The 18,993-nt window shown below is 36.3% G+C and overlaps 3 protein-coding genes across 4 annotated transcripts; all 3 read left to right on the top strand.

Annotated features, from left to right (window-relative positions):
- Window positions 1-169: 169 nt before the first annotated feature.
- Window positions 170-6,347, top strand: LOC144834784 (uncharacterized). 2 transcript variants are annotated; one of them, XM_078689724.1, is made up of 7 exons: window positions 170-216; window positions 843-1,596; window positions 2,096-2,365; window positions 2,723-3,202; window positions 3,601-3,836; window positions 4,147-4,716; window positions 5,166-6,347. In XM_078689724.1, exons 2-7 carry the CDS (start codon window positions 861-863, stop codon window positions 5,208-5,210), a joined length of 2,337 nt encoding a protein of 778 aa, XP_078545850.1. In that variant the 5' UTR covers window positions 170-216; window positions 843-860; the 3' UTR covers window positions 5,211-6,347. The 2 variants fall into 2 exon arrangements, with proteins under 2 accessions (XP_078545850.1, XP_078545851.1); XM_078689725.1 differs by having other exon boundaries at window positions 183-216; window positions 833-1,596.
- A 1,792-nt stretch (window positions 6,348-8,139) lies between these two features.
- LOC144835656 (uncharacterized) lies at window positions 8,140-14,382 on the top strand. Its single transcript, XM_078690731.1, has 11 exons — window positions 8,140-8,389; window positions 8,522-8,623; window positions 9,165-9,280; window positions 9,487-9,597; window positions 9,822-9,985; window positions 10,124-10,184; window positions 10,848-10,986; window positions 12,243-12,347; window positions 12,580-12,695; window positions 13,420-13,530; window positions 13,887-14,382. Exons 1-11 carry the CDS (start codon window positions 8,254-8,256, stop codon window positions 14,055-14,057), a joined length of 1,332 nt encoding a protein of 443 aa, XP_078546857.1. The 5' UTR covers window positions 8,140-8,253; the 3' UTR covers window positions 14,058-14,382.
- A 718-nt stretch (window positions 14,383-15,100) lies between these two features.
- LOC144836274 (cilia- and flagella-associated protein 107-like) lies at window positions 15,101-18,485 on the top strand. Its single transcript, XM_078691529.1, has 4 exons — window positions 15,101-15,287; window positions 15,691-15,801; window positions 16,204-16,387; window positions 16,891-18,485. The coding sequence occupies exons 1-4, from the start codon at window positions 15,183-15,185 to the stop codon at window positions 17,199-17,201; spliced, it is 711 nt and encodes a 236-aa protein (XP_078547655.1). The 5' UTR covers window positions 15,101-15,182; the 3' UTR covers window positions 17,202-18,485.
- The last annotated feature ends 508 nt before the right edge of the window (window positions 18,486-18,993 follow it).

The raw sequence follows: 18,993 nt of genomic DNA, 5'->3' as shown, positions 1-18,993 counted from the left end.
ATTGTATTAAAAATTTACCTGAAATTTTCAGCAACTATTCATTCAGTTCATCAATTTGAAAAGTAGAAAACAAAAAGATTAATTCGATATATGATTATTTACTTTTAATAGGGGGAGGGGGGGGGGGCGGTGGGGTTGATTTTAGTCGATGACCGGTGAGGGCGTCAGCTTTCTACGGTTTGTATCAACCATTTTGTTTACAATGTGAAAAAAATAGTAAGCATAAGTTTTATTAATTTCTTTTTATGTTCAACATTGAAAGAAACATTACATTACAATTCCAGTTGAAGTATTGTGATTTCTCTTTAAGCTGAAAATAGTTAATTCATTTTAGGCCAAGCCATTTCACAATAATTAACAAAAGTCTAGGCTAGGCCTAGGGCCTAGCCCTACCTAACTAAGCTCTAGCTAGTAGGCTTGGTTGATTGGTTTAGCCTGGTTAGGCCAAGCTAGCCTAGGCTATATGCTATGATGGCAGCTAAGCTAGGCCTAGCATAGGGCCTAGTTAGTAGCCCCACCACTAAACAGTACAGTAATACTATCTGGGCCCCTAGGAGTAGGGCCTACCTAGGAGTAGTACTGTACTAACTAGACTCTAGCCTAGTTTTTACTACTAGCCTAGTACATACAGTGGCAATCCCATACAGTGTGGACTCGGCAGAGTCAGAGAGAGGCTAGCCACCGGCTACCTTGCCTTGTTGAGTGTTACTGTTAACACATGTAGTTAAATAAGGCTACTACTACTGTACTGTAGCTAGTAGCTATTCTTTCTCCATCATATTCATGTCTGTATGTATGTATGTGCTATATAATAATAATTTTTTTTATTCAGAAACTTGTAGATACATTTTCATACAGTAATGGACTCGTTTAGTCAACAGCCTAAAACAGAAGATTTCACTACTGACATCCATGTCAATGAACCACTTGGAGATGGAGACTTGGTAGCTCCTTCTGTCAGTGCTGCTAACATGACAGAAGGACATCAAAGAGAAATCAAACAAGAAGAAGACTTTACCCCAGACCTTCCTGAAGCCAAACATAACTATACTCCACTCAACATTATGGAAGAGAAGCCAACAGATATTCATCCAGGAGATTTCAATACCGACATAAATATTAGTGAAAATCAGGTAAAAATACCTGGCATTCTGGATGATCCGTCTGAGGACAATTTTTCTGCGGAAATAAACATCAATACGCAGCAAATACAGGTTCCTCCCGAGGAAGACTTTACTGCTGATGTCTGCATAGATGAACAGTTGTTAAAAATTCAAGCAGTCAACGAGAAGCCTCCAGCAGCAGCACCAAACCTGCTGCCAGAACCATCACCAAACCTGCTGACAGAACCATCACCAAACCTGCTGACAGAACCATCACCAAACCTGCTGCCAGAACCATCACCAAACCTGCTGCCAGAACTACCACATGATGTAATGACAGAGACGTCGCTGGAAACTCCACACACCAAGCAAGTAGATATGATTGAATGTTCCTTGTGTCATTGTCGCTTGGAGTCTATACTCTGCGCTAAAGATCATTATGAAGGTCGACGGCATCAGAAGACTTTCATGGCAGCCATCAAAGCAAGACATGGTTATTACATTTTCTATTATTTTATCAAATCTAACAATTTATTAAATTAAAGATTGTCCCCTAAATAAACAAAAATTAGGATCATTAGAATCAGACTTAAATAGGTAATTTTGCTGTTTTAATATAAAAAAAGAACAAAAATAATGATTTCACTTATAAAATTACAATATAATTTTAATCATAAAACACTTGACTACTTTTTTCTTTATATTTCTTTTCTTTTTTCCAATCCAATTTTTGGTCAAAGGGAATAAATAACTAGTATATGTTAAAAAGAAATAATGTTTCAGGGGTACAATATAGATGTTCTTGAATGCAATTAGTTGTACAACAATCATTCAATTTATTTTTCAAAAGTTTTGCTATAACTCATTTCTGAATACAGAGTATACTATGTGCTGTACACTACTGTATTTAATTTATATATTTACTTATCACAATATTGTTTTTAATATTTATTACAAACAATTAAAATTCTAAAACACATTTTTTTAAACAGACATTTATAGTAATATGGCTGGCAGTAAAAAACAAATGAATTTTCCCAAGTTCAAGAAAGCAGGTGTTGGAGGTGCCGCTGCTTCAACAGTGTCTTCTAACAGTACCAATGGAAGTGTTGTAACTGGTGATGACGGGATGGTAACGTATTGTTTTATATGCAATATTCAGGTAAACTCCAATGACCAGGCCTTGCAACACTACATCGGTAAGAAGCATCGATATAAATGCTCTTTGATGTCGACAACACCGACACCTACGGGTGCAAATGGTACGTGGGAAAAAATTAAAATAGAAATATATCTATTATGCTAGTGCTTATGAATACATATTGATATAAAGTTTGCGGTACATGACGTATATTTAGTTCTGAAAAGAACTGTTGAGTTTCTCAAAGTTATCGATCAATATACTTTATTGATCGAAGCGTCGAGAAACTAAACAGTTCTCTTCAGAGCTAATATACTTGGTGTACTGTAAACTTTATATCAACATTTGATTTCACCATGCAAACCTTCAAACAATACATAGATGCTATGTGATAGAGTCTTTCACAGTCTTGCTGTATGGCAGCCACTAGTAAAATTTCTCTGTAATTTGAAATTAATTACATTTTTTTTTTTTTTAGAGCACAACTTAAAGAGGAAATCTCAGGTTCCATGGAGTTCTGAACAACAGAGGGCGGATGGAGAGTTTGAACCTCCTGTTGTTAAGAAGTCTGGTGGACCAAAGGCTATTCCAAAATCTACACAAAGACAGTCTGGTGGACCTAAGGCTTTTCCAAAATCTGCACAAAGACAGTCTGGTGGACCTAAGGCTATGTCAAAACATGCATACATACAGAAACAAACCGTTATGTTGAATCCTGGTGCACATAAGCCTATGGGCAAACGTCCAAATAGGAAAAAACAAACTTTAATGCCACAGTCTGGTGCACCAAAGTCTATTCCATGGGATGCACAAAGGCAGATACCCACCGTGACACCGCAGGTTGGTTGGCCAACGTCAAAGCCAGCACCAAAGCAGCCTTCAATACACCAGACGTTTACTTGTAACACTTGTAATGTTAATGTAACCAGTAGGGAGATGTTGGATTCACATCTTGCTGGTTTGTGGATTGTTCCATTTATCTATAGAGTTTAATTATAATACATTATCCAAGTATTTTCATTGTGATGTGATACAATGTTACATATTCAGTGGCGTCACGGCTATGAGCGCTCACTGGCAAACCCAGGGGCCAAGAGAATAAGCAGCCCAATGCAGCTACCCAGCGTTGGAGTGCTAAACCTGGGGTCTTTGCCCTGTGTGTTACGCCACTGTATATATTAGCAGCACCAACTGAAATGTTGGTTCAGGATTAATTTGGTAAACATAATCACATGTGCCAACACAGAGCATCAAATCAACTCTAAAGTTTGACAAAGGATTTCATACATTGTTAGTTCTAGATACTTCTTTCAGACTTAATGTAAGCTATTACAATATATATTACTACCTTTTCAGGTTCCAAGCACAAAAAAACACTGGCAAGACTAATGGGTGTAAATCCCACAGAGGGTGCAGTAGAGAATGGTAGAATGGCAAACAGTAGCAGGATTGGGAACAGTGGCAAAGTGATACAGGCGCCCAACAATGCTAACAAAATGAATGCTGCTCCTCCCGTCCAGCAACCTGCTGTCCTTTGTATAACGTGTGATGTTTGCAGTGCAACAACAAATTCACAAAAACAATATGAGCAGGTAAGTTGAGCTTTTCTTTACTGCAGTAACTTTTATTTACTGCAGTAACCTTTCTTTACTGCATTAACTTTCCTTTACTGCATTAATTTTCCTTTACTGCTGTAACTTTTCTTTTCTGCAGTAACTTTTCTTTACAGAAGTAACCTTTCTTTTCTGCAGTATCTTTTCTTTACTGCAGTAACCTTTCTTTATTGCAGTAATGTATGATTTGAGTCAGTCACTGTAATAAATAGTGTGGGTGTATGATTACCCCAAAAAACTTGCTAGATAATTACATAATTTACTTATTTATAATATATTTAATTTATAGCATTTACAAAGTCAAAGGCATAGAAATATGTATGCTGGTGGCGGGGGTCAACAGAAGAGGAAAGGTCAAGGTACTTATGGTGGTGGCGGAGGTCAACAAAGGAGGAAAGGTCAAGGTACTTTTGGTGGTGGCGGAGGTCAACAGAAGAGGAAAGGTCAAGGTACTTTTGGCGGTGGCGGAGGTCAACAGAAGTGGAAAGGTCAAGGTAATTTTGGTGGAGGCGGAGAGACTCTAACTGAAAATGCTCGCAAGAAACAAATCTATTATAGAAAATTTATTAAAGGTAAAAGTAGTGCTGATACGAACCAAACTCATTGGCCAAGAGGTTCGACTAATCACGTTCAAGACAATAACCAAGATTGGACAAATTGTGGTTGGCCACAGTCAGAAACAGGACGAACGCAAGGGCCAGTACAGACGTCTAGTGGCCCGGAATATCAAAGGACAGATAACTTGACATATTCATATGAGCCAACACACCATGCTATGCCACAGGGAGGCGGAGGAGGGCAGAAATTTAGTAGGACAGGATTTGCAGGCAATACTTACGAACAACCACTACAGTACACGGTAATTTAAATCTAATATACATACATTATAGATTTATTTAAATAAATAAATTTCATATATTGATTTTATTCTATACTACAATCAACTATTAAAAGTAATATAATAATAATAATATCCTGGATTTATATAGCGCCTAATGTTGTGAAACCTCTAAGCGCTGAACATTATTACCCCAGTCATTTTTCAAACATCAAACATGTATGGAAACATACTCTTATAATGCAGCTAGTAATCGGCGCAAAGTGGTGTCTTGATCTAACCGGGTACCCATTTTTACACCTGGGTACGTAAGTAAAGTATTTGCCTAGGATACAAGCAATGCGGCGAGAGTTGGATTCGAACCTCGATCACACACTGTGCCACACACCCTTACACTGGAACCCAAATACTGAAATTTCTTTATATTTTTTATTTTCATTCTTTCATTTATTTTTCAAATTTTTTTTTAGAACTATACAGAAGCATCCTACCATGTTGAATTTGATGAAACTTGAAAGAGGCTGAATATTAGTAAGTTAAGGAGCCCTTGTGTTACTCTGTGCATTAGTTGATGCTGTATTAGACCCCTCAACTGGTATAATTTATGCTTATTAGTGTTTGTCATATTCAGATACATACTCATGATCTGTTAGACTGGGACTAATACATTATATTTGCTTACTGAAATGTTGGTTCACTATCAATCTTTATGTGACAAAAAATGTGATGTGCCCATATATGGACATGATGATGTCATATCACTACCATATTTAAGTGTATCAGTACCATATATGGGCACATCACAGAATCTGTTAAACAAGTGTGAAAGCAACTTCAGGTTTACACTTTTATTAGTAACATTAGGCAAGATATGTTTATTAAATAAATATATATATATATTAATCTGACCATTAAGTACAAGCCTGCTGGTCTAAAGACATGATTCCAGGTGAATGACCTGGAAAATGTGGGTTCGAATCCCGCTAACAACTTTTTAAGTTAATGCTTGTCTTGTCTGATGTCTGATTGGGCAAAATTCATTTCGCTTAAAATGTTAGGAACTTAAGGGGTTTCTGTGGATCAATACAACACTAGTGATCTATTTTAGACCTCTAAGTTAGTAAAAACTATGTACTAATTTAAATTAGGTTAGAATAATAAAGAGGCAGTACATTTGTGTTTCCACTTGTGATAAGTGTATTCATAAGCATCCCAGTCGACATTTTTTGACAGTGATACAAAATGAGATTTGATCAGCCATGTTTGATATGATTATGAAGTCATCATTTCTGAACTGAACATTGTTCATTATAATTTTCTTTGTATGAAATACAATATTAGAATGTAAGATGATGTTTGAAATTTTGTAGGTAAAAAAAAGTGAAACTAATTGTATTTTGGCTGTTGAATAATATTAACCTGTGTACCATTGTTTTATATGAATTTAACTATTTATTTGGTCAAAGTATTTTTGTTTTTACTTTGTTGATTTCGTTTTAATTTCTAATTGAATTTAACAAACCTGGAGGGTATTATGATTCATTTGCCATCAGTAAATCTATTATGAAATGGTTTGTACTGAGACGATGTTTCTAACATTTTATGATTGCCTACAGTATTGTATGAAAATAAATGAAACACATTACATGGGATTCGGAAACGTTTACTCTATTCAGTGTTTGGGGGAAAAACATTCCTTCTCATCCCCCTCATTACTTCTCCCCCGCCCCATTCCTCCTCTCCCCTGTTCCTTCTCTCCCCCTCATTATTTCTCTCCCGCCCCATTCCTCCTCTCCTGTCTCCCCCCCCGTTCCTTCTCTCCTCTCTCCCCCCCCCCCTTTGCTTCCCCTAGATAATCCCCAGGGGTCGATATCCATCACGAGGCTGACGTTATTCCTGTGGCACTACTACCGGTTTTTTTTTCAGTCACCAATAAGGAAGCTTGTTAACCTTGGCTTTAGCTCACGGTTAAATCTATGGGATTAGCAGTTAATGCTGGATAATCCGCTTAGGTTGTTTGTGCACAATATAGAGGAATATTAATGTAATACATGAACATAAAATTAAATAATGTTATAAAGTACTAGTTATTATTTTGAAGAATCGATGGGTCTAGAATCGGTGGTTCTAGAATCGGTGGGTCTAGAATAGTATTACAAAATTCGGTATACTTTATATGCCCCTGGGAGGTCATTTAATTGATCATTAGCTAGTTGTACTTGGTTCAAATGCTACATTTCATATTAATTAGTACGATATAGCTGACTGTTGTAATGTAAACTGTTGCATTGACATGTCTCGAATCAACAATACTGAATAACATGATGTTTCAATAATGTGTTTCTTTCACACGTGATTATTATTGTGATGAGACTCGAATTACTCCAAAATCAGCGTTTCTAAAGCCGGAATAATTAACAGAAAAGAATCACACATTGAAGAAACGAAAAAAAAAACCTTTCAAAATCCTTCAACAATCAATAAAATACAATAAACCGGTTTTAATTTTCCATCCACAACAAATCATAACGAAGGTCACATAACAGCATCATACTTTTTCACGACCAACTATATCCGGCTAAATCCACTACAAAAACGTTTAATATTGACACTAACTTAATATATTATTATTCTGGATGTTTCGATCAGTCAAATCACCCAATATGGTTCTGTACTTTAGCAGTCCCTGAACGAATTTCCTCTTTTTATTTGTTTACATTGTTTGTTGGTCGAGTCAAAATAACATACGGTAGAATATGCTGCTTTGGTAGACATCCATGATAATTATGGTAGAACTAACAATATACGCCGTGGTTAGGATTCCGCCACCGGTCATATGCCGTCTCAACTGCCCATTGTAACAGATTCCGACACAGAAACTAACACTGATACCTAAAACTTTAAAAAAAACATCCCTCTAGGCAATGGTGAGTAAAGACGATGATAGATAAAAGACGATGGTGAAAAAAAATGAGTCCAGAAGACTCGGTCGTCGGTCGACGTAACAGGTCCTTGTGCTTTGTTCCCACTAGAGACGATGGATATTCGATCGAACTGTCGCTTGTCGTTGGTAAACACGCTTGCGTTGTGTCTGCGTTCTTCCGTTGCGTCTCTAGTGGGAACCAACCGTTATACAGTATATACACAAAAACAAAAGACTGTACGTGAAAACAAATCGGACAAATAATGTGCATTTAGGCCTAATAAAGACGCATAACGTTCAACAAAGTGACCGTGAGATAAACGTATACATTATTAAACATACTTTTTTTTCGTGGTTACACATTAGTGATGAATTTGCATATTTAGAATGCAGCCATGATGATTTTGAAGGATACGTTTTTGTATTTGTTGCCCATTCAACAACTCAACGGATGACGTCACTTCAGAATAAACCGAACCGAATATTCACGAACGAAGATTACTACAATAGATTTAATCATTTTTGATGACTTGCGGAAACGACGAGGTGAAAGCTGCAATTATAAAAGCTGACCAGACCCTGAGATTTGCCATTATACAACAATCAGTCTCTCACGTGCTGTACTGCTTTGAAAAATGGCTCCGAGATATGAACTTCTGTATTTTAACGCAAAAGGGGCGGCTGAGCCCGCTCGATTGATGTTTGCTCAAGCTGGGGTAGAATTCGTGGATACGCGTTTTTCTTCGGAAGAATGGCCCAAAGCAAAACCAGGTATGTTATACTGCAGTGTCGTTGTATGTAGCCTACAATAGTATGTAGGCACGCAGTGTTTAACGCAATCCATTCAATAGGTTAAAATTAGTTAGATATTTTGACCGGGTTTCCGTTCCATTTCTTTCTCAGACAAAAAACGATTTCCGTTCGGTCAGGTTCCAGTTTTGCTGATAGACGACAGAGCACTCCCGCAATCAAGAGCCATTTTTAGGTTCCTTGCACGTGAATTTAGTAAGTTTTAATACATGGAGTAACGTAAATACTCCATGGTTAATTGTTGTACATATCACCCCATTTGAGCCTTGTTCTCGCTTGGTTGTTGCGTCCAGTGGGAACCTAGCTTTAAGCTCCTCTATACTGCAAAATGCAAAAAAAGGCAAGTGATTTGACCAATCAAGACGCGATAGATGATCTATCGCATCTTGATTGGTCAAATCGTTTACGTTGCGTTTACTACGTCATTACGGTAGCATTAGCAGTTGTCGCATTATTGCTGACGGAATAGTGCTCGGAATATAGCTTACCGTAGGCCTATACAGTGTAGCGTAACAACTATGAGCGCAGTCACTGGCTAAACCCAGGGGCGCCGGAGCTTATGGGGGTCCCTGAGCAGTGCCCATGAGGGTAAAACATGCATTAAAATATGTCGAAAGCTAAAAACGCCCGAAACCTCCAGCGTTGGAGGGCCACTTAGGGCTCCTAAACCACCAGGCCTCTCCGCGTACGACACTGCCTTAATAATAATATACAACATTTTTGTATTTTACTGTAGATTTTTACGGCACAAATTCGACAGAAAGCTCATTGATTGACGTTGCTGTTGAGGTAATAGACGACTTGAAAATGAACATATATGCAAACTTGAGAGAAAAGGATCCGGCTAGAAAGGTAACATTTGGGGACATTTGTTTTAATGGTAACATATTATAATTAAACAATGAATTACATCACAATTTATATAATTAGGAGCGAGTGTCGTAGTGCCAGCGAACGTACAGGCCTAGAGGTGCTGTCCTGGCGTAGGATTGACTTTATACATTTTACTTATACCTTTTAAATTGTGTAATTTGTATCTGTATATATTTTATTATTAGGAAGAGGGTATGAAGGACATTAATGAAAATCGCCTACCAACCGCTTTGACACAGTTGGAAGAAATATTGAAAAATAACAACGGCGGGAAAGGCTGGTTCGTTTCAGACAAAGTAAGTGTTCCATTGGTCGTGTTCTGATATTCACGTGATTCGTATATGCCAATATTCAGAATTTGGAAATTGTGGTGGTAGTTGAAGCTATCGCAACTCCCGATTGGTTTGTAGCGCATGCGTACCATTCCTGTTGTTATTGTTATATTTGTAATATTGAGGTGGTGATAATAGTAAAACCTGCAAACCAAAGTGGCTTCATATTGTTTTTTTTATTCAAACAGGTCTCGCTGGCAGATATTCTATTCTTTTCGTTGAGTGAAAGATTGGTACAGATATCCCCAACTGTTTTTGATAGTTACCCGCATCTAAAGGCCTTGCTCGAACGCTTCAAGAGTCAAGAAAACATCAGAAAGTGGCTTGCCAACCGACCAGTTACTGAGTACTAGTAATTAAGCTGGTCACAAGAACTTCGGGCACCCAGTTGGCTAAGGGTGCTTTCAGACGCTGGTTGATTTGTGTACCTTTCACACGAGGCTTCAGTTTTCTGTACGCACAGCAAAAGTAGTTTTACGTACTTATGCAGTAATGACAAACTATTGATCAAGAGAACACCTTCCCGACTAAGGCACGCGCACCGCACATGTGTGAGTGTTATATACTGGTCGGCGGAATGAGGACATTAGTAATCACGTATAATGCGTACAAAACTGTAGGCCTACATAGAAAAAACAACATAGTTAAACTTATTTTGTGTACTGTTATTGTAATAAAAAAAAATAAATGAGGTAAAATTTGTTTCATGACTTCATTTGATTATTCTATTCAAACTGTATCATTATCGTTTGCACTTGCGTGGAAGCGGTGCAAAGGCGACGAAGACGAACAACCTGTAAACATATCGGATACAGTGTATTATTTTACCGCCGGCATTGCACGAAATTACACACGGTTGATGTTATTCTACTCGAACTTTCTAGTTTCATTAGCCGTGCTTTGTGAAATATAATAATGAAACCACAATAATACATCGTCACCCTTCACCAATGAACATTGCATTCAGACAAAGAACATTTTTTTTAGAGTGGTAACAAAAATGACTAATAAAACGATCTAGTCTGGCGGTCTAGTTACCACCAATTGACGGCCTGGATACTGAATGCAGCGCAGTATTGAGTTAGTGTCCGTTTACACGCGGAGTAATTTACATTGTGACGTGTAATGATAATATAGTCTGAATAAAAATTCACACAGCCAACAGTTGATACGTTAGTCTAAGTAAGAACCAGCTTAATTCAACAGCCAGCTAGCTCAACATGTCGAAGACAACGCTTACGTACTTTAACGCTAGGGGTGCGGCAGAAGGCATTCGCTACATGCTCGCTGCTGCAGGCGTTGATTACGAAGACAAACGGGTGACACAGGAGGAATGGCCAGCTCTGAAACCAGGTAAGGACTTATCTGAGGGGAATATGTATATAAATACTCAAATGAGTAAGATATGTAATTAGGTGATTCACGTGCTTGCCTTATACAGTCCCGATAGGTCCTAGATGCTGCAATCCAATCTAGTTAGACCTAACTAAAATGATGCTAGTTATAGTTATAAAAACACGATCAATTAATTATAGGCCTAAATTAATAGTTTATCCATTCTTTAATTGTGAGCTGCTCGCTGTTGAATGCGTATTAAATATGATAAAAAAGACATTATTATAAAAAGAATTATCCGTAATAAACATGAATGAAAGATGTTGCATCATGCAGACTAAAGCTGTCTACACTATCAAGCTAGTTTGACAAAAAAAAAGGTGTGATGTGCACAAATAATATATGATAGTGCTAAGTATAGGGTTCTTGCACATGTAGTTTGAACTATTGAACGATCACGTGACTCCTTGTTTAGATTGGCGTAAATCAAGACTTCAGGTGACCACACCCTAGTCTCCAAATGATTTAATTGGAGGAAAGATCTAGGCGTATACCGAGTCGGTTTTTATCAAACAACCTGCAGTGCAATTTACTCTGGGATCGAAGTTCGAATGACCTGTTTGGAGTTGAACTCGATCGATTTCCATATCTGCCATGAATCAGCATTTTCGTTTTGTTAATAGCCAATCAAGCGAGTTGCAACGTTTCATTGTATAGCCGTGTTCTACTTATTTGATTAAATCATTCGCTTGGAAAGGTTATTTAATGCACAATATTTACTGTATAACTGATATCGGGCTGTGTGTTTAGGATGTATACATTTTTAGACGTTAGTTCTGTTACAAAACACCCACCTCACAAATCTATCTAGAAATTAACATTAAACACAATCATTCGCTTGGAAAGTTATTTTAATACACAATATTTTAATACACAATATTTACTGTATAGAATCGGATATCGGGCATCGATTTATATCCTGGTATGTGTGTTTAAGATGTGTTAGACGCTAGTTCTGTGACAAAACACCCACCTCACAAATCTATCTAGAAATTAACATTGAACACAATCGGAAAGGCTAAATAGTTTTCCACATATAAAAACTTTTGAAAATTAGTTTCTAGTAATTCTCATAAGATCCCCCACCCCTCCCCCTCCTTGCCTAAGGATGTTCACGTCCACAAGGGAAATATTGGCTCGCTATTTCATGCTGTATGCTTAAAAAGAGATTCGAACTTGGACCCATAATTTTTTAATTTTTTACTGATTTTCAGATCAACCATTTGGTCAACTTCCGGTCCTAACGGTAACGTCGAACGGTGATACTCAACAGATTCCTCAAGTCAGAGCCATATACAGATACCTAGCTCGAACATATGGTAAAGTTTCGACTTGTTTTTTAATCTATATATTGTTGTATTGTAAAACAGACTTTATGTTATAGGTTGGCATGATTTTTATTAATTTTGATCTAATGGTTTAATTTTGTATAGAAATCTACACTAACTCTTTAAAATTGTAAATTATGCATTACACGGCTGCGATGAGTCTGTATGTTTAGGTAATAGAAACACTAACCATGATAGTAATTTCTTGCTACTTTTAAACAAGGTCTTTACGGTAATGGTATTTGTGAACAGACTCAGATTGACGTGGCATTAGAAGTATGCGAGGAGTTTACTTTCCCTATGATTACATATTGGATAGAAAAGGATCCCGACACAAAGGTGAGCTACCATCAAAGACAGGTGTGTTTACGTCCTACAAGTTTACGTACAGGTGTACTTAACAGGTTTACGTACAGGTGTACTTAACAGGTCTACAGGTGTACTTAACAGGTCTACAGGTGTACTTAACAGGTCTACGTACAGGTGTACTTAACAGGTCTACAGGTGTACTTAACAGGTTTACGTACAGGTGTACTTAACAGGTCTACAGGTGTACTTAACAGGTCTACGTACAGGTGTACTTAACAGGTCTACGTACAGGTGTACTTAACAGGTTTACGTACAAGTGTACTTAACCGGTTTACGTTCAGGTGTACTTAACAGGTTTACGTACAGGTGTACTTAACAGGTTTACGTACAGGTGTACTTAAATAGTTTACGTACAGGTGTACTTAACGGGATTACGTATAGGTGTACTTAACAGGTTTACGTACAGGTTGAGTTCGTACTCGCTTTCGTTTCAATTACGACTCGAAATAAACTATTGAGTAGTAAGCCCGGTATAGAGATTAACTATAACTTCCACATTGATAACGGATTGATATCTTGATATGCTTCTCGTTCGCTGAATCTATCACCACACGAATATGTCAGAATACGCAGTGCATTGCTAGACGTACGGAACTGTATTTGATTCATGGAACTACTATGTTTACCTTGTTCACTAAGACAAAACGTTCTTTGACTCAACCGAATAACAAATTTCAACTGGTTTTTTTTATAGGCTAAGAAAAAAACCGAACTACTTGAAGAATGCGTACCAAAGGTATTCCCGAAAGTCTTGAAAATGCTAGAAGCAAACAATGGCGGGGCTGGCTGGGTCATCGGGGAAAAGGTAAGTGCCTATAATAGATTATAAGTGAAAGTGACAAAAGGAGATGCCGAAATTATGTGACACAACGTAGGCCAAAGAACTGTGTTGACACAAAATATTGCGCTATTTTGTACAAGGACGTACGCGCACAACGCATTAAGACACATTGACGTCACGTCATATCCATCTAATTAGCGATGGCAACAACGGATCTGAATTGTCGCTTGCGATTGGGTAATACTTGAATTGAATTGCAGGTACGTCATTATGTTGCCTCCTGGTGTGAACCAACCTTAGTGCTTTGTGCAATAAAAGCTATGTATCCATGTGGTACACTCTCAAGCACATAGTTGTAATTTAAATACATTTTATTACAGATATCAATTGCTGACATATGCTTCATGGCAACATGTGAGATGTTGATCAGACAGTCGTCGGAGGAAAAAATTCTCGGAGCGTTTCCGAAATTACAGAAGTACTATGAACGTGTTAGAGCACAGAAAGGAATAGCCGCTTGGATCGAAAAGCGTCCAGAGACCGAAAATTAAGAAGGCGACCGAATGTCCGACAACAGGACTGGAACCGCACTAATGATTGATATAGTTAGATACAAACACGTGTCATGTTGTGTCGTACGGTACGCAACTTTGGCGAGTCCATGATTCAAGCGCTACGCCATGATTATATGCACTGCGTCAGACCATGGAGGTATAATATCCATGGTCAGACTACATGCACGTATTATGCTTGTTTGTAGGCTATGTGACGATATTTTAGTTATTACATGGGTAAATGGAACATACTTTAAAAAAAATTATGTAGATTTGTAGAACCTTTAAAAGAAAATAAAAGATAGATGTTCTTTCAACAAAATACAGTTTTGTATGTTTTATGTTGGTATACAAAATATTAAACAATTAATGATTCTATACTTTATATTTGATTTGTTGTACTGTGTGACTGTACGCTGATGTAATCCATCTCCTTCTTTTGTAATTGCACCATGAGGTATAAATAGAGATGATACTAGCTACTGAGAAGGGGGGAACATTCAATGATGGAGCCGGAATACAAGCGATTTTTATAAACGGGATTCATCACGGTAAATTTAGTAATCTAAATGTAGCAGTTTAGATGATTTTTCTATTTAAATTTATATTTTAAATTTAAATACTACAATACAGAGCTTTATATTATAAACATAATGCGATTCCCTGTGTAGTTTATACAATGACTGGGTGAGTACTATCTTTGGAACAAGTAAAAACTATCATACCGCCCTCTATAGTTTGATAAGTTTTCTGAAAACTCGGGTAAGATCAGATCATATTTCATCGGTATGACAATTCCAATTAGACTACTAAAAAAAAATACTTTCGTTAATTATAATTATAAGCCTATGACATAAACTTATCATGATTATAGGTTATGGTGCGTTTCTAGATACTATTTAGTATTTGTTTTCTAAATGATATATGAAATGCTAGTACGTACCACCTCGGCCTATTCTTATGTTAGTTGTGACTTCCCTATCGTCATGGTTCAATGGGTTTAAGTTTGTTTACATGGTTACGACGCCTGTGTCAGGAAAACAACACACATGTTTTATTAACGTTTGGGAGTTTACTTGAGAAGCACGTACAGGAAAAAAAGAACAATAATCAAGTTTTAAAATGGCACAAAACGACTCTGGTAAATGGAATTTGCCAGGATGGAGAATAGAACAGCGTTTTGCAAATAAAGTACTGATAGGAAATTGGTCAGAAGAACGATATGCGGTGAGTAAATTATATTTTTCGTAGGCCTACTAGTTACTACTAGGATTTAAGAAGTAGGGGAGTAATAGATAGGGCGTATTATTACTAGCCTAGGCCTAGGTAGGCGTATTATTACTAGGCCTTTGCTGGTCGTAAGCAGAGCCAGGCTTATCTAGACTAGGCCTAGATTAATTATGCATATTACTACTAATTAAATTCAGCTATCCTTACATTTTTTTTGCTGTAGATAAAGTTATTATCTAGGATCATTAATGCCGATGGCAATTACTACTACTAGCCTAGTTAGGCCTAGTCTACTAACTATAGGCCTAGCCCATACTATATAATATATAATATAGACTTTTTAAAAATTATACTTTTTTTATGTTTTGGCCCTAAATATTATCTTTGTTTCTACTAACAGTGGAGTAAATCAAGAGTAAATTCAACATCAACACACAGAATGGATTTCAAACACAATAGCAGCTTTAAGCCGGATGTATTGACCCGTCGATCAGCAATGATGAAAAATGATGTAAGACAAACTTTAACTAGCAAATAAAATAGCTATACAAAATCTATAACTCGCAGATTTTAGTTGGGGAGAAACTTTGACAAATACAGTTCTTTTTCACGTGCCATGTCCTACTGTACAAGAACGTTGACAGTTATGACTTTATAAATAGCTTGATCCTCGGCAGTAAACTCTTCAGCTCTGAGTTTGAGTTCCTTTGCAATTCTTTCTATACACATGATTCATCCAGGTTCATTTCTGTAAATTTTTCTGTTTATTTTACATGTCTCAGTTTTTTTAAGTTCTAAGCAATTGTCCTATACCTTCTGTTAGTGTTATACATATTATTCAATTTTTTTTTTTGCACTGGATGTGGTAATTGTGTTTCAAATTAATATTTGACATTCTTTAATTTGATTTAAGGGTCTGCCAGGTACACTTATTTTCCATCACCATGGTAACCATTACTCAAACAACATGATTTCCTCGTACGACGAACATTTTAACAGGAAAGAACGTGAACCCTCGGATCGCTTGCCAAGGTTACGTCACTGGGACTCGCATAGTCTTGCCTGGGAGCCAGAAAAATCTGATCACCCAATGAAAGGTACTGTATACATCATGATAGCTTGAAAACTCTTAAGCTCTGTCTACACTATCTGACTTTATGTAACAAAAAGATGTGATATATATGGACATGATGACATCATATCATTACTATTATTAGGGCACATCACATGTTTTTGTCACATAAAGTTTGATAGTGTAAACAAAGCTTTAGCTAGTGTAATCTTTCATTTGTAGGAAGCTTTAAATCCACCAAAACTTTGTTGAGGAATCGAGTGACGAAGCATGTGTCCCGATGTTTCCAACCCACACATAATAAATTAACATGATGTTACTTGGTCCTTCATAAAGCTCTGTCCACAACTAGTTTGACAAAAAATGTGTGAGATGCCCAACTAATGGTAGTGATGTGACACAGTTTAAAGTGTAGACAGAGATTAAGCTGCAAATTGAAAGCTATGTCATACAGCAAATTGTATTTAATTTACATCAATTGTTTTTACTTTAATTTTGTTATTTTCATTTTTATTATCTTAATATTAGGTGCTCCAACTCAACTCGGTTTACACAACAAACTAAAACAAAAGTGGGCCACCGAGCAAAAAGCAGCAGGACTCGGTGCGTATCATACCACGTATGGTCATTCTTACGTACCTCAAGTGAAAGACGCCCTCGTGACGAACCATTATTCAGCTCCTCGTGTTCTCTCCACACGCATGCACAATGCCAACAAAATCAATAAGGACTTATACCTACGAAACGTAAGCGTGATTCAAACACCGGATAAAGTATTCCTTCCAGCTTCAACAAGGCCGCAAACGTGTCTGCTGCCACCGGCGTCAATCTCGGCTTGAATAATGTATAGTATATTTTAACCACAAGTATATAACATATTTTTATATGGATGTTAAGAAGTGAAATCATTAAAACCATATTAAAAGACTTCTTCCCATCATGACTAATGATCACAATTTTTAACACATTTTATTTGTGTTTATTTTATATTAATTAATTGTGAATGTATTATAAATAACCAGGGTAGCTTTACCAATGTAATCAAATTATTTTGATAAAGCCTAAAATAGTTATAAACTTGCTTGAAATCATGATTTTTAACTGCAACAGTTCTATGATACATTCCATGTAGGAATTTTAAAAATTAGGGTTTCAAAAATGTCACATGTGACAATGTTTTGGGAATTTGCCTGGATACAAATCTTATGAACGATTATAATTCTATTTTGGCTACCAAAAACTATTATTTTTATAAATTGCTTATAAAATGTATATAAAAATAAATTATTATATAGCAAGTTTAATATTTTGCCATGAATTATAAATTATGTACCTTTAATACAGTTCTTATAAAATCAGGTGTTTAATTAAAATTACAGTAGATTATTACAGTATAACAAATATAGACCAATAAAAGAAATAAGCATCTGTAGAAAATAATTATTTAAAAATAAAATTAAATATTTAGCTTCTTTAGAGTTCTGAACCAACTTACGTAAATGCTATCGGCATGTCCATTGCTTCTGATGCACTGTCAATTTTAATGATCCAAAATTGATTCTACTATGACAAAATCATAGGCTTCCATTTTATTCTAATATTAATATTTATTTTCCATAAATAAATGGTGCCCCTGGTACGGTGCTTTTTCCCCCAATACCAAATTTTAATTTAGTAATTTTGAGGCGCAAATAAGAGAAGTAGATGAGATGCTCTTTACCACTGGTTGGTTATATTATATCTCTGCTACACTTACCATGAATGCAACCACATTGCTTGCTGTATCTTGCATGTAAATTTAATAGTTTTACCAAATGCTTACTTTATCAATTATATGTAGTGCTGTAAATGTTATAATTAGCCAAAACGTCTTTTTAATATACAATGCAATTTCTTCTACGTTGCCTTGTGGCTACTAAAGTATATGAAAAGCACTGTAAGACAATGTAACATGAAAAAATATGCAATTTTAAGAGACACTGGATTACCTATGCAAAATATAGGGCAACTTACGTCACTTATAAGGGCAATACTGATCACTGCAATTTAAAAAGGGCAGACATTTTGTTTGATTGTTATTCCGAGCTTTATGTGGGAAATAAATATAGTTGTAGAATCGGTGAGTTTTATAAATATCTATAATTTACTGTAAATACTTATTAAATAGAAGTGCCTAGTTTGAACGATGCAATGTGAATGGGATGTTTATTTTAGGGTGTATGCTAACTATGGTATATTTCTATTGACTGCAACTATTATATATTCTGTGTAATCAAAATGTGTATTTTATATTTTAATATGAGTTGATGTGTGCAATAATGCATTAATAAAAATGAAGAAGCTGGATTCGTCAAACCAACTTGTGTCACTTTGTATTTTTTATCTTCCAGCTTTTTTTTTATCATTTTAAATGTTAAATGTAAAGACAGAATATGTACATGATTACATGTACTTTATTTGTCTATTTGGTTTTTAAGTAAATTGAAGAGTAAGAAATATTACTGTACGATTTTTTTATAGGCGGACCCAGGAGTTTCCAGATCTCCTCCATGTGCAGAGGTAATCAAATCTACTGATTGTTATTGAATATGTCAATTGAAGTATTGCCGATCTCTGACTTATCTGTAGACT

This window comes from Antedon bifida, chromosome 2 (genome assembly GCF_963402885.1).
Source record: "Antedon bifida chromosome 2, ecAntBifi1.1, whole genome shotgun sequence".
Taxonomy (NCBI): Eukaryota; Metazoa; Echinodermata; class Crinoidea; order Comatulida; family Antedonidae; genus Antedon; species Antedon bifida.
This window is presented reverse-complemented; position numbering and strand designations above follow the sequence as displayed.